We start from the raw sequence: 16,488 nt of genomic DNA, 5'->3' as shown, positions 1-16,488 counted from the left end.
AGCAAACTGCAGACGAGCAGCAATGTTCTTTTTGGAGAGCAGTGGCTTTCTCCTTGCAACTCTGCCATGCATACCGTTGTTGTTCAGTGTTCTCCTGATGGTGAACTCATGAACATTAGCCAATGTGAGAGAGGCCTTCAGTTGCTTAGAAGTTACCCTGGGGTCCTTTGTGACCTCGCCGACTATTACACGCCTTGCTCTTGGAGTGATCTTTTTTGGTCGACCACTTCTGGGGAGGGTAACAATGGTCTTGAACTTCCTCCATTTGTACAGAATCTGACTGTGGATTGGTGGAGTCCAAACTCTTTAGAGATGGTTTTATAACCTTTTCCAGCCTGATGAGCATCAACAACGTTTTTTTCTGAGGTCCTCAGAAATCTCCTTTGTTCGTGCCATGATACACTTCCACAAAAGTTTTGTGAAGATCAGACTTTGATAGATCCCTGTTCTTTAAATAAAACAGGGTGCCCACTCACACCTGATTGGCATCCCACTGATTGAAAACACCTGACTCTGATTTCACCTTCAAATTAACTGCTAATCCTTGAGGTTCCCATACTTTTGCCACTCACAGATATGTAATATTGGATCATTTTCCTCAATAAATAAATGACCAAGTATAATATTTTTGTCTCATTTGTTTAACTGGGTTCTCTTTATCTACTTTTAGGACTTGTGTGAAAATCTGATGATGTTTTAGGTCATATTTATGCAGAAATATAGAAAATTCTAAAGGGTTCACAAACTTTCAAGCACCACTGTACCTTTTAACAAAACGATCGCTGCAAACGCAAGCATGTGGACTCTCGATTCCTTTCGAACACAGTGAAAGGTTTGTGAGCCATTGTTCACGGTGTCTGTTTGAGATTTTTTGTTCTTTCACCCTTCTGCACAACTTATTTTGGTATCCTGGTTTGAACATCCAAATACAGAGCAACAGTCTGGCATATTTGGAGGTGAAACACAAGAAACCACTGCAAAGTGACTGTAAACAAATACGATGCCTGACCTTCAGCTGGAAATCTGAATACACAATGAGGCAGATCACTATGTGACATCTATTGCAAACAAAGAATTCTTGGGTTTCACGCGACGTCATATCCGTCTCATTAGTTATTCAGAACTTTAGCTGGTGGTCTACCAAAGCTCAGTTGACAAAGCGTTCATACAGAGAAGGTGCATTGCTCACTCGCAGGAAAAACGCCTTACGCTTGCGTTGTTTTAGGTTGATCAAACCGTAAAACTGTTAAGTTTCTTCAGAGTTCCCCATGAACTAATAAAAAAGGGTGAACGAACACAGGATTTCGCAAAAAGACGTGGAGAAAGGTGGATTTTGAACCTCTCACTGAAATCGAAGGGAGCCGAGTCGAAGCATGCTCGAGTTTGCAGTGATCACTTGGTGAAAGGTTTGTATTTCCCTCTCAGCTCTGTCCTTAGTGTTTTCCAAGTACTTTTCTTGCTATGTGTCGTTTTTTTTAGTCACAAAGCGCTAAAGTCCCCAGCTGTTTCTTTGTTTCCTCCTCACAAAGTCCATATGCATGAAGGTCTCGACAAAATTCTTCCCCAGCCGTACAGTTACAATGCGCCGTGATCACTTCTCCGTCTTGTTTAACTAAGATCCAGGTCTTTAAAGGGGTTTCTGATGATCTTTGTGAATGATTTAGCTGAGAGATAAGAGCCAACACAAGTGAGAATCAAGCCAACTGGTGTTTGTTTACACTTCAACTTGCAGCGCTTCGTTGTAAAGATGCGAACGAAAAGCTTAAAAAAACAAACATGCTTACACGGGCAAAAACAATACAGGATTCATTGGGCAGCGACTTGATAGCGAGGTCCTTTACCCAGCCACATACAAAAAAGTTGTAAGCCTCCATACTCTTCCACGCTTTCATCTGTTTTGCGGTGTAGAAGGACGTCTGCAACACCAGATAGTTCGAGATGTCGGGGAACTCGACAGAAGGGTAGTTTTCGAGATCGTATGACACATCCTTCTTTCCCAGACTGTAGGGGTCGATTCCATTGCACATAGCAATCTTCTGAATATATCTAAAGTGAGCAGTGGCTTCTAGATTACGAGCGTACTCACTCTGATAAATTATCGCTTGGTGTTCGCACTCCGGCAGCTGTTTAGACCACCAGCTATTTCACTTCCGGTAAAACCGCTACGAAAAGTCATGCGACTGAAACCCAAGAATACATGGCTTGAGAACTGCCTTTGCGAATGAGTATTTATGGGGAAAGTGCTACCTGGTTGGCTTGCAGAAGAGCAGGTGGGGTGAACAGTGGCTCATTATCATTTAAAGGAACAGGCACTCAAATCAGCTGTTTTGAACAGGGCTGTTTAGACAGGGTGAGAAAGGAGCTGTGGCGCTTTATTCTCATCATATTTTGACTGAAAGCATCACATCTCATCTCATCTCATTATCTGTAGCCGCTTTATCCTGTTCTACAGGGTCGCAGGCAAGCTGGAGCCTATCCCAGCTGACTACGGGCGAAAGGCGGGGTACACCCTGGACAAGTCGCCAGGTCATCACAGGGCTGACACATAGACACAGACAACCATTCACACTCACATTCACACCTACGCTCAATTTAGAGTCACCAGTTAACCTAACCTGCATGTCTTTGGACTGTGGGGGAAACCGGAGCACCCGGAGGAAACCCACGCGGACACAGGGAGAACATGCAAACTCCGCACAGAAAGGCCCTCGCCGGCCACGGGGATCGAACCCGGACCTTCTTGCTGTGAGGCGACAGCGCTAACCACTACACCACCGTGCCGCCCCGACCGAAAGCATGTCACAGACATTTCATTAAGGCCTCAAGGAACTGTTTCAATTTGTGGAAAAGGTGTTTAATATGTCACCTTTAACAGAATGATGAGTGGTTATCCACCACATCTGTAGAATATGTGCGATTTCCTCAGAACTCACTTAAACGGAAATCGAGTGGCAGACGTTTGACTCGCATGCAGTTTTTATCATACTTGGTATTACTTTTTACATTTACAGTATTAGACAGATGTTTTTATCTTGTCTTTGTTTTGTAGACTATATCCTGGGCACGGTGCATAAATCCAAGGGTCTGGAGTTTGATACAGTGGTGGTGATGGACGATTTCATGAAAGTCCCCTGCGCCAGACACAACCTGCAGAGAATGAACATTAGCCCAGGTTCGTACTGCTTTTTATTTGTGCTTAGGCTTCTCTGTGTCTCCGACAGCACTGCGTGTCTAATTAGTCTTATACCTCAGCACTGTTAAATTCTCAAATCTGATTGGTCAAATGGCAAATCACAAGTTTCTATTAATGCATTGGCTCTAATACGATATTTTTCCTATAGAGACTTGCATTGTGGATACTCACAGTGGTTAAAAATTTACTGTTAGTTAACAAAGAAAGCATGTAATTATGTATAATTGTGATAGTTTTAACCTCAGGAAAGACTTTACAGTTTCTCACTAATGTGTCAAGCTGTGCGTTTGCTTGTCTTATTAAAAAAAGATATATAGTTGGTATGATGATGACAATTTGTAGCTGTTATAATGTAAATGATAAGAAGAACTAACTTGTTTCGTGGCTGTGCCGCATCTATAGTTGGATAAAAAGTTTTAAAAAAAATTTAATAGTTGTTTAATGAATTAAAAATAAAATCATTTGCAAATTACTGTGGTATAAGAGGAACAAAACACATCAGTACATGCTGCTTCTACTGCGAGTTGGCCTAGTGGTTAGCATGACCGCCTCTCAACTGGGAGATTGTGAGTTCTAGTAGCGGTTGGGTCATACCCAAAGACCATCATAAAAATGGTCCCTACTGTGATACAAGTACATTGCAGGCATTTAGCAGACGCTCTTATCCAGAGCAACGTACAGTATAACAAGAGCAGCCTGGGGAGCAGTTGGGGGTTCGGTGCTTTTACTCAAGGGCAATTCAGCCATTCCTGCTGGTCCAGGGAATTGAACCGGTGACCTTCTGGTCCCAAAGCTGCTTCTCTAAACTTGGCTTCCCCCAGTAGGGAGTCAAACTCTCACGGTTGGTTACCAGAGGCCCATACCCTCACTGTAACCCTAGCTGTGTCATAGGTGAGAGGTCGAGGGCTGTAGAAGCGGATATTGGTGCCGCCCAATGCGCCTTAAAGGAGAACTGAAGGCAATTTTTTTATTTTTTTTTTATTATCAAAATTCTATTTATCTCATTTTATTAAAGATAGGAATGCATTTTTGATAGCTACTGTATTTTGTCACCGCTGTAGCAAGTTGAGTGTTTGAAATATGCTTTGTAATACGAGGGTAAGTCAAAAAGTTTGAAGACAAATTGAAAAAGATCTTTATTTATGAAAATAACAAAGCTATTTCTCTACATATCCTCCATTTAAAGGTGGGTTATGAGATTTTTTTCAGGAGTATTTTTTACCATATTGCTTGAAAAGCTCCTCACACCCATGTTGCAAGCAGTACAATAGAAGGTTTGACCCAAAAACGAAATATTTTAATCCAGTCTACAGTGTAAAATAAAGGAAAAACGCCATGCAATCATATCGAGGTACCACCTCAAAATGATTGGATACTGACACGTCAATCAGACTGAAGCCCGCGAGCAGCCTGGCCCTTCTGTGTGTGTGTGTGTGTGTGTGTGTGTGAGAGAGAGAGAGCGAGCAGTGTGTCACACAGAGCGCAGGATTTTCTCAGTGCGCTCCCTCCAAACAACGGGGATTTACACGAAAACGGAAGGAGATATTCACAAAATTCTTTCACAGTGAGCGCCACAAGGATCTCCTGAACACACTGATGTAATTTTTTTGTCTGTAGTGTAAAAAATGAGGTCACTAGAGCGAGTTAAAAACGAGTGACTTTTCTGCCAAGTTTATAATGGCAGTCTATGAGGCTGCGCGCCTGTCCTCTCTTCACTTTCAGGCTTCTCATTCAAAAACTGCAAGTCCTATCGTGTAGGTAGACACATTGTGTGAATCAGGACAAGTGTGGCTACTACTTTTGAGAAAATTGTGTGTGTGGAGTGAAAATTGGGGCTGAAAACACAGTTTAAATGAGAAAGTTTGAGCTATTTTTCCAAGCTCTCTACACTCTGCTCCACTGGTGTGTAACGCAGTAGACACCCATTATAAAGGCTGATTTTCTCAGGCTTTATAAGGGGGAGGAGGGGTGGAGACACGAGGGGTGGGAGCATGGCGAGGGTGGGCGTGTTTCTTTTCAAAATATGGCTTGCGGGAACCGTTATTCCAAAATCTCATACCCCACCTTTAAGTCTAAACACTTCGGTGTTTCCATCGGCGAATTCTGGGAGGTGTCTTTCACACCTTTTGAAATTACAACATCTGTCTTAGAACTTTTTGACTTACCCTCGTATATCAGTCCATATGTCAAAGCAATGGCCATAAACGAGATTCGTTGAGACCTGTGTGAGACATCATAGGACGGAAGTAAAACATCCAGCGGAAATCAAAGTGACCAACCCTGTGTCTGAAATTGCTCACTCGTTCCCTACTCCCTATATAGGGAATTACTGTATAGAAGACTATACAGTGAGGTCATTGGTATAATAAAAAAAAAAAACGCTTTCGGACACTTGTCCGTTGCGCTGGTATTAACGTCATTACTGTCACACAATTAAAACGTGCCAGGTCATTCGGCTGGTGGGTTTCGAAATAATAAACACGTGCATGTGTTTTAGTGATAAATCCATATTATACTGAGCATATTTCCCACATTAATCAATACAAAGTACCTGCGGCTTTCAGTTCTTTTAAATCAAGGTTGAATACTTTCTGTCTTCTTTGCTGCTGCCTTTTATTAAATCAAATTTGGGACTTTGTTTGACTTTCTTTCAGTGCGATCGCAATGCATGATGGGATATATTGCTTTGTTTAGTGACCATTGTTGTACACAACTTTTCGTGATTCATTGTGGGATACTTTGAGTGCATTATATAGGGTGTAAATAATCCTCGCTAAGGTTTCGGACAGCACTATAAAATGGCGTCCTCACTATATAGTGCTCCTTATAGTGAGTAGGGGGCGATTTCGGACACAAGGCAACATCTGCCAACGTTGTCAAAAGACGCACGCGGCCTCTTTCGAATGCTGATATGATCAAGCCGGAAGTTTTGTTTGTTTTGATGGCAATCAGGAAAGTTTGAAAAAAGTCGGCAGTAATCGTCGTTTAAACTCGTTTTTGTGCAAGATTTTGTTTGGAAAACAGTTTTCAAAATGGCAGCACTGACACCTGGCTGACGCGTCACGTTTCGAAGTCTCACACAAGTCTCGTGAAGATCGCGCGGATAAGCGACGCCTGCCGTGGACCAAACGAACTAAATTCAACATGGTGAAAAACCGAATAGGCCGATAAGTATAATATTTAATTGCGATTAGTTCCCAATACGAGTCACAATATAAGGTTACTAAAACCGAAAATGTAATTGAATAACACGTTAATTAAGAAATAAAGCAAGTTTAAAAATGACTTCAGTTCCTGTTTAAGGACCTGGTTAGTACTGGGATGGGAGACTGCCTGGGAAGACCAGGTCCTGGAATGGGAGGGACTCTAACATGCTGCTTTTAGTGTATATACATAAAAATATAAAAAGAATATATCCCATCATATTTTATTTCTTGCGTATCGAGTTATAAAAGATTCACCAAGTGAACCAGTGAAATTTTGACTGTTGTGAACAGTTTATTAAGGTTCCTTCTGCTTGGCTTTAGGATTTACTTTCAGCACATCTGTTGAATCCAGATGGATATGAAGTTTTAAATCTTGGTGAAAATAAAATAGTGCGTCAATTATTCCTTTCATAGCCAAACGCTCATTTTCCAACATGGAGTGAAGGATAAATAGATATGTGGAGTAAACCACCTCTCTGTTTATAGGTATAAGAAAAGCTGATGCAGATGAATGGAACCTGCTGTACGTGGCCGTGACTCGAGCCAAGAGAACGCTGTACATCACCCAGAGTATCCGTAACATCCTCACACTTGCAGGGGTGAGTAGTTTTTCCCTTGATTTCACCTGGAGGGCCAATGAAGGGCTGGACAAAATCGGATACAGTCGATCTGATGATGTTTATCAGATCACTGTTACGTGTAGTGCTAACATATCTGTAATTTGTATTTAATGATCATATGAATAAATCCGTGTAAAAGTTACCAAATACTGTCGACTCCATAAATCTTGGCAGCCTTAAAGACGTTTCCCCCAGTTATTTAAGTGGAAAATTCAAAACATCATACGTAATGCTCATTTCTAACTTTTCAACAGACAGTATAGTCAAATTTATTTTAGTAAATTTTAATGTCACAAAAGCTGAGTTACTTTTACCAACCTAAACTTGATTGTTTTCCAATATCGCTGTGTCCTGAAATGTGTTATCCCTCTGATACTACATCAGCTTGCCACCAATTACACAATTTTTATTTATTAATAAACACGTTTATCCATTTATAATTACATTTAATGTTATAGAATTATCACATTTGTTATAGCTTTAAAGTTACAGCTTTGCCTCTGTTACAAAGCGCTGACGCTGCAAACTCTTTCTATAAATGTTAAATATCTCCACAAAACGGTGATTATGTAGGGTTTTTTTTTTTGCTATAACAGTACATTTTTAATCTGTTTACTGTCTGACTTGTTCTTCCCTGTGAATCAGTTTTAACTGTGTAAACGATATTATTCCGTCCACATTCACTGGATATGAGGAATCGCGTGCTCTGATTGGCTACTCTACTACGAGGCTATCAGCTCATATACCATGAGTAGAGAAAAACAAAATGGCGGCGCGTGTTGCTGAAGCAACCAAGGACGAAATAAAAACGTTACTCGAAAACAAAACCCCAAAAAATACCAAAAAAAGCAACAAAATATGGAATGAAAGTATTTGATAAGAACGTTTTGTTTTTTGTTTTTTTTCCCCAGGAATTATCATTATAGCATTTTTCACATATTGTTCCTGTCATTTCGCCGGTTTGTTTACGTTCTAAGTGGAAATTATTTTGTCGGACGTTTTGTATAAAGTTTTTATTTATTGAATTGCAAAAAATAAAAATGCTCTGTTTCTCAAAATCCAGTGAATGATTAGATTAGATTAGATTAGATTAGATTAGATTAGATTAGATTAGATTAGATTAGATTAGATTAGATTAGATTAGATTAGATTAGATTAGAACTTTTATTGATCCCTTTGGGCGGGTTCCCTCAAGGAAATTAAAATTCCAGCAGCAGCATTACAGGATAAACAGAGAATAGAAAATAGAGAAAACTTGTAGATAAATTAAATTAAGTATTTACATTTAGAAATACAAAAAAGAATAAGATATGGGGGAAAATACTGCTCCTTCCCATCTTCTGTCCTCCTGTTACTCCTGATATATAAAAACCTGTGATTTGCCGTAAAGCTGGCAGAGCTGCTGTTTTTGAAAATGAACCAATGCCAATGAGAACTGAAAACAGCACTCTGGTAGCATTTGCAGTTCATTTTGCTGCAATATATTCTGATGTATTTTTGTGTCTCTCTGGCATTAGGAATACTTTCTGAGGTTTGAGCTGAGCTGTACGCTTTTAAATAAGGATCAGCATCGCCGGTGCAGCACCAGAGAGTGTCCCAACCTCATCACTAAGGAGTCACCGCTCAGCATGCACAAACTCCCTATTAGATACGTACGTCCCATACATTTCAAATGTCCACGGGATTCTGTGTTGTGCACTGGGCTTCATTCTTGAACATACAGTTGTCATAAAATGTGTGTGTGTGTGTATATATATATATATATATATATATATATATATATACACAGTGGGGCAAAAAAGTATTTAGTCAGCCACCAGTTGTGCAAGTTCTCCCACTTAAAAAGATGAGAGAGGCCTGTAATTTTCATCATAGGTACACTTCAAATATGAGAGACAGAATGGGGGGAAAGAATCCAGGAAATCACATTGTAGGATTTTTAATGAATTAATTGGTAAATTCCTCGGTAAAATAAGTATTTGGTCACCTACAAACAAGCAAGATTTCTGGCTCTCACAGACCTGTAACTTCTTCTTTAACCCTTTGGTGACTGACCCCTTGAAAATGGTTCCTCCAGGAACCATGACGTTTCAGTTGTCAAGACAACGGAAAAACTAAAATACAAATACAAGAGCATTTTGTTTTGTGCACAAGAGCATTGTGACGTATCTTTCTGTTTTTGTATTTTAGTTTTTCCGTTGTCTTGACAACTGAAATGTCATCGTTCCTGGAGGAACCATTTTCAAGGGGTCAGTCACCAAAGGGTTAAGAGGCTCCTCTGTCCTCCACTCGTTACCTGTATTAATGGCACCTGTTTGAACTTATCAGTATAAAAGACACCTGTCCACAACCTCAAACAGTCACACTCCAAACTCCACTATGGCCAAGACCAAAGAGCTGTCAAAGGACACCAGAAACAAAATTGTAGACCTGCACCAGGCTGGGAAGACTGAATCTGCAATAGGTAAGCAGCTTGGTGTGAAGAAATCAACTGCGGGAGCAATTATTAGAAAATGGAAGACGTACAAGACCACTGATAATCTCCCTCAATCTGGGGCTCCACGCAAGATCTCACCCCGTTGGGTCAAAATGATCACAAGAACGGTGAGCAAAAATCCCAGAACCACACGGGGGGACCTAGTGAATGACCTGCAGAGAGCTGGGACCAAAGTAACAAAGGCTACCATCAGTAACACACTACGCCGCCAGGGACTCAAATCCTGCAGTGCCAGACGTGTCCCCCTGCTTAAGCCAGGACATGTCCAGGCCTGTCTGAAGTTTGCTAGAGAGCATTTGGATGATCCAGAAGAGGATTGGGAGAATGTCATATGGTCAGATGAAACCAAAATAGAACTTTTTGGTAAAAACTCAACTTGTCGTGTTTGGAGGAGAAAGAATGCTGAGTTGCATCCAAAGAACACCATACCTACTGTGAAGCATGGGGGTGGAAACATCATGCTTTGGGGCTGTTTTTCTGCAAAGGGACCAGGACGACTGATCCGTGTAAAGGAAAGAATGAATGGCGCCATGTATCGTGAGATTTTGAGTGAAAACCTCCTTCCATCAGCAAGGGCATTGAAGATGAAACGTGGTGGGTCTTTCAGCATGACAATGATCCCAAACACACCGCCCGGGCAACAAAGGAGTGGCTTCGTAAGAAGCATTTCAAGGTCCTGGAGTGGCCTAGCCAGTCTCCAGATCTCAACCCCATAGAAAATCTTTGGAGGGAGTTGAAAGTCCGTGTTGCCCAGCGACAGCCCCAAAACATCACTGCTCTAGAGGAGATCTGCATGGAGGAATGGGCCAAAATACCAGCAACAGTGTGTGAAAACCTTGTGAAGACTTGCAGAAAACGTTTGACCTCTGTCATTGCCAACAAAGGGTAGATAACAAAGTATTGATAGAAACTTTTGTTATTGACCAAATACTTATTTTCCACCATAATTTGCAAATAAATTCTTTAAAAATCAGACTATGGCTACGTTCACACTGCAGGCTGAAGTGACTCAAATCCGATCTTTTCGCCCATATGTGACCTGTATCCGATCTTTTATTGACAATATGAACGACACAGATCCGATTTTTTCAAATCCGACCCAGGCCGTTTGGATATGTGGTCCTAATTCCGATCCCTATCCGCTCTTTTCATATGCGACTTCAGTCTGAACCGCCAGGTCGCATTCATCCGACTTACACGTCATCAACAAGCCACAAACGTCACTATTCTGCGCTGAAGTAGGCGGCGGGTCTCTCAAAAAAAGTTACAACAACATGGCGCATAATCACGGGCGCAGATAGAGGGTGGGACTCGTCCCACCCAGATTTAAATTCACCTCGTTCGGTCCCCCCCACTTATAGGGAAGAAAAAACGTCTATGCTGTCTTTCTTTGCATAAGGCAAACCTCACGGAAAAATCTAAAGACTAATTACCATTCGGTTTATTGAGGTGCACGGCAGTGTATACATAGTTGCAACAACTCACATAAAACAAAGACTGATATTCGGTTGGTTGAGCTGCGCAGACTGCACAGGTTGCGAGCTCGAGCTTGGTTGCTATGGTTACTAACAACAAGTTTGACAGGCATATCGGGGTTGGGGTTGGTTTGCTGGCAGCTTTGTTCCCCCCCCCCCAGTTTTTTGTCCCTCCCAGTTCAAAAAACGTATCTGCGCCTCTGCGCATGACATCACTGCGAGGGACGCTTCGGGCTGTGAAGGTTCTGAATCTTCTCAATGGAAGGACGCAGAGGTTAGGGAGCTGATTTCCATTTGGGGGGATACAGCTATTCAAGCTAGATTGGATGAGTCATACCGCAACCGGGCGGTTTTACTTCCGTAAACACTGGCCATGCTCACTGCGTGTGACGTTGTCGTATCCTGCAATGCGCACGCGGAACACTTTTAGGTCGCTTTTCGTTCATACTGAGGATCACATACAAGTCGCATACATTTGTTAATGTGAACGACCTCACAAAAAAATCGGATTTCACAAAAAAATCGGAATTGAGCATTAAGCCTTGCAGTGTGAACGTAGCGAATGTGATTTTCTGGATTTTTTTTTTTTCTCATTTTGTCTCTCATAGTTGAAGTGTACCTATGATGAAAATTACAGGCCTCTCTCATCTTTTTAAGTGGGAGAACTTGCACAATTGGTGACTGACTAAATACTTTTTTGCCCCACTGTATATACATAATGCGTGTGTGTGTGTGTTTTTTCCAGATGGACAGTGCAGAAGACAGTGGTATTCTCTGTGCTGCATGTGTGGAACAGCGTGTAGGTCCTGAAGCTTTCCTGCTCGCTCCACCTGAGGCAATCAAGTTCATGCATTACACCGAGGAACGACTCGAGCTGCCTGTTAACATGGCCATGCTGCTGGCTCTACTCTAACAGCAAACACACGTGACTTTTGTACACTGGACCATTTACATATATACAGTGTGTGTGTGTGTGTGTGCTCAGACTGTATGGTTATATGATATGGTTTGCACATTTTTATTATTGTTGTTGTTGTGTTTAAATGCCATGATCCAGTACGTATCCAACATTCTTATATTTTCAGTCCATTTTCCTACTTAAACGTGCAAAGCAGTGCTTGTGCTCAGCAGTGATGTCACTGGTGTAGTCATGTAATACATTTCAACAGTCATGTTTGTTTTATACTTGAAAAATCAGAGCCTTACCTCGAGGCCTGCAATGTTTCTTGAGTCAAGAGCAGAAACGACACACTTACTTGCTAAGTGTTTTAATATAACATTCGAGTACAGAAGTTTGGGCGCCCTTTAAACAAACTAAAAAGACTAAATAAACATCTTAAAAAAAAAAAAAAAAAACAACCCAAGATCAATTAAATCCAAAACCAAGGAGTGCAAACTTTTGCATGTGATCGTATAGTGAATATGTAAAGACATAGGCGCTACGTGTGGTTGTTGGCGTCTGATCAGTAAAATGAGGAGAAATTAGCTTATTTACTTTACTCACCTTGAGCTTACTGCAGGAACGCTAACGTTGCCTGGAGTACGACTCGGCCTGTGCATTACTTTCCCTTCTTGCATTGTCATAATGCTCAGCTTTCCAAGCAGTTTTTCACATCAGTCTGGAACACATCAGTCTTTTCACCTACCTGTTGGATCACTGGATTGTCACTGAATTGTTTCCCAATCCTGTTTTTACACTCATTTATCATTTTTATTGTATTGAGAGCTCTGATGTGGGACTCCCAGAGGAACAGGTTAAACAGAAAAAATATTTTTCTAATATATTGAGCTTTCTTCCAATTAGGACCTGCACGTTTTGTTAGAACGTTTTCGTCCTGAGTGCCAGTGGACACTTGGACGTGATTGTCACATCAGTGTTTTGCACCACACACGTTATACAATGTGAATGTAAATATCTTAACAATTGTTTTTTTTGTGCATAAAGAATGACATGATACAAAAAAAATTCATGCCAGTAAAGTACGATGTCAAAGTGTGGCTTAATTCCTGGTGTCTTGGAAAGAACGTGCTTGAAATCTATTTACATTGGGTTGTTGCTTTTATTTAAAGCAGCTTCCAAGAAGATGAGAAGGTGAGGTTTAAGGCTCCTGACCCAACAGGGGCAATTTGGGGGCAGCTTGGCCGTGCTAGGATTTGAACTCGCTTCCTTCCAAAGCCTTGGCCACTGAGCTACTTTGAACAACTTTCTGCAACTGATCATAATATTGCAGGTGTGTCAAAACCAATATTGTAATTACTGAATATTGTAATTACATGCTACAGTGGGGGTTGAAGTTTTTTTTTTTTAAATAATTTCTTTTTAGTTGATTCTTAATGTTGTACATTTTTTTAAATCAACTACACACCACCTCTGTCAGAAATAAAGCTATGGCATTTGACCCTTCCTTGTTACTGGAGTGCTACAGGGCACATCTTTTGCACTTTTTAATATGTATTTATTAACTGGGAAGATGTGTTGTTTATGTTTAACTATAAAGTGAGTATGAGTAGTACTTAAGGTTTAATTATGTACCTTAAATTATTTTTATAGTGAAAAATCCATACAAGAGATGTACCCTTGATGCTACCACACCAGCAACAAGTTAAAGTTCGTGTTTGGTACCATGACGTCTGCATGTATGACAACTCATACCCGGGTCAGACGGCAGGCTGCAACTAGTTTTCAACTACTTGCGATAACAAAATCGCAGGTAGACGCGCGACGACGCAGAGGGTTTTTAATTAGAGGCAGGTTGATGCAAGTGGATCACGATCTGTTCGCATGTCAACTGCGATTCACTTCCAATTGGTGCAAATAGCAGGTTGACGCATGTCGAGGCAGGCGGTCGTGCAACGCTTGATCGACTAATCGCAGGTTGAAGCAGGGGAAGACAAGTCTTCAGAGATGGCTGCGATGCATCGCGGGTAGGTGGCCTACGAGCAGTCTTATGGCCTTATAATTTTTAAAGGTTTTATGTGCACTGTCTGGTTGCGTCCTGTCGTAACTAGTTGCAAGACTAGACTCAACCCCGTGCAATTTGTAGGTGGTGGTGCGATTACTCGTGCGATTACTTGCTACTCATCTCAAGTAGAGGCAAGTAGTAGTAGGCAGGATAAATAATGGAAATGATGAGAAGCAGAACTACGTTGCGTCAAATCTTACCAAATTGCAGACGATTTGCAAGGGACTTCTGCCTCCATTCTTTAACACTTGCAGGTAGACACAGTGCATCTGATCATGCAATGCTTGTACGATCGGCATGGATCCGGCTTAAAAACTCTGTGTCTTGCAATACGTCTGACCACAACGAAGGATTTGACGCAAAACGCCTGCGTCCACCTGGGAACAGTCGCCACCCGACCGATCGCAGGTCACAGCATGCATCTTTCTGCCATCTGACCATTGATTGATCAAACCTACTGCTTTTCTTTCTAGTGGTCCATGGATTCTTGTAATGTTATCTTGTTTTATAAATTCTGCAAAGAATATTTTAGCTAAAAATATGGTTGCTTCTGCTAGAAGGTTAAGACTTGGCCATGACATGGGGGGTAATGGGGTGGGGTGGGAGATCAGCTTTGAGAAAGTCGGGTGACCTTGGTCAACTAGTTTATTGTCCTTCACCTTGTTAATTGTTCTTGGGTTTCTCTTCTTCTTCTCCTGTTTTTTTTTATCTTTTGTATTCGAGATTACTACATTTTAATTTTGTACTGCCGTGTTTAATGTTGCCGGTGTGCCTACAAAATATTTGAGTGCTAAGGAACTTTTGAGTTACAAGCACACCTAACTGGTTACAAAAATGAGCCTGGAATGTATATACAAAATGCTGTGTGAAATCTCTTTGCTCAGTAAAAAGATGTATGAAAAAAAGACAGCCATAATTCTGTTAACAAGATGATTGAAACATGCATCTGAAGTAACTTGGAAGACAAAATGAATGACCATCTTAGTCACAAGATTTAAATATTGTTGAAAACCTGATTGTTCTGGGATCCTTGATTTGACCCTGAGGTTTGCTCCTGGTGCTCCAGTTTCCTCCCAGTTCCCAAAAACATTCTGTAGGAGTGAACGTGTTCATGGTGCACTGTAGTAGACTGGCATCCCATCTGACATGGCTTCCTACCCTATGCCTAGTGTTCCTGGGATAGGCTTCGGATCTAGTACGACCCTGACCAGGATGAAGCACTTTCTGAATGGATGGATGAAAGAAAGAAAACAAACAAACAAACCTTGGTCTGAATTGAAGAAGACATTCAACTTGGAGATTGTCCAAGAAGACACATACCATGATTCCTCTACAAGTCTCTCCAACTTAAAGAAGCCATTTGGCAGCTCCTGAACAGCTTATCCTGTTTTAAATGTAGCTTGAAATAACATTTACATGTATTATTTATTACCTTTGCCAACTTTGTTGCAGGAGGTTATATTTTCACCTCTGTTTTGTTTGTTTGTTTGCCTGTTCCCAATGTAACTCAAAAACTAGTGAACGGATTTTGATGAAACTTGGAGGAAAAGTGAGCCATGGGCCAAGGAACATTGGATTAAATTTTGATGCAAATCTGAGTATGTATGCATGCAGATCCAAGATTATTATTATTATTATTATTATTATTATTATTATTTTTGTCTCTTCCCAATGTAACTCAAAAACTAGTGAACGGATTTTGATGAAATTTGGAGGAAAGGTGAGCCATGGGCCAAGGAACAGTGTATTAGATTTTGATGCAAATCTGAGTATGTATGTATGTAGATCCAAGATTATTATTATTATTATTATTATTATTATTATTATTATTATTGTCTGTTCCCAATGTAACTCAAAAACTAGTGAACGGATTTTGATGAAATTTGGAGGAAAGGTGAGTCATGGGTCAAGGAACAGTGTATTAGATTTTGATGCAAATCTGAGTATGTATGCATGCAGATCCAAGATGATGATGATGATGATGATGATTATTATTATTATTATTATTATTATTATTATTATTATTATTTTTGTCTGTTCCCAATGTAACTCAAAAACTAGTGAACGGATTTTGATGAAATTTGGAGGAAAGGTGAGCCATGGGCCAAGGAACAGTGTATTCAGATTTGCATCAAAATCTAATATGTATGTATGCAGATCCAAGATTATTATTATTATTATTATTATTATTGGGGTGGCACGGTGGTGTCGTGGTTAGCGCTGTCGCCTCACAGCAAGAAGGTCCTGGGTTCGAGCCCCGGGGCCGGCGAGGGCCTTTCTGTGTGGAGTTTGCATGTTCTCCCCGTGTCCGCGTGGGTTTCCTCCGGGTGCTCCGGTTTCCCCCACAGTCCAAAGACATGCAGGTTAGGTTAACTGGTGACTCTAAATTGAGCGTAGGTGTGAATGTGAGTGTGAATGGTTGTCTGTGTCTATGTGTCAGCCCTGTGATGACCTGGCGACTTGTCCAGGGTGTACCCCGCCTTTCGCCCGTAGTCAGCTGGGATAGGCTCCAGCTTGCCCGCGACCCTGTAGAA

General features: G+C 41.1%; 1 protein-coding gene across 1 annotated transcript in view; it reads left to right on the top strand.

Annotated features, from left to right (window-relative positions):
* The window catches only part of fbxo18 (F-box DNA helicase 1), a 58,577-nt gene extending 45,582 nt beyond the window's left edge, over positions 1-12,995 (top strand). The window contains exons 18-21 of the mRNA XM_060903341.1: positions 3,050-3,172; positions 6,886-6,998; positions 8,537-8,671; positions 11,737-12,995. Coding sequence (XP_060759324.1) covers positions 3,050-3,172; positions 6,886-6,998; positions 8,537-8,671; positions 11,737-11,904 — 539 coding nt within the window. The 3' untranslated portion in view covers positions 11,905-12,995. The remainder of the gene's footprint in view (positions 1-3,049; positions 3,173-6,885; positions 6,999-8,536; positions 8,672-11,736) is intronic.
* Positions 12,996-16,488: the final 3,493 nt, after the last annotated feature.

This window comes from Neoarius graeffei, chromosome 21 (genome assembly GCF_027579695.1).
Source record: "Neoarius graeffei isolate fNeoGra1 chromosome 21, fNeoGra1.pri, whole genome shotgun sequence".
Lineage (NCBI taxonomy): Eukaryota > Metazoa > Chordata > Actinopteri > Siluriformes > Ariidae > Neoarius > Neoarius graeffei.
This window is presented reverse-complemented; position numbering and strand designations above follow the sequence as displayed.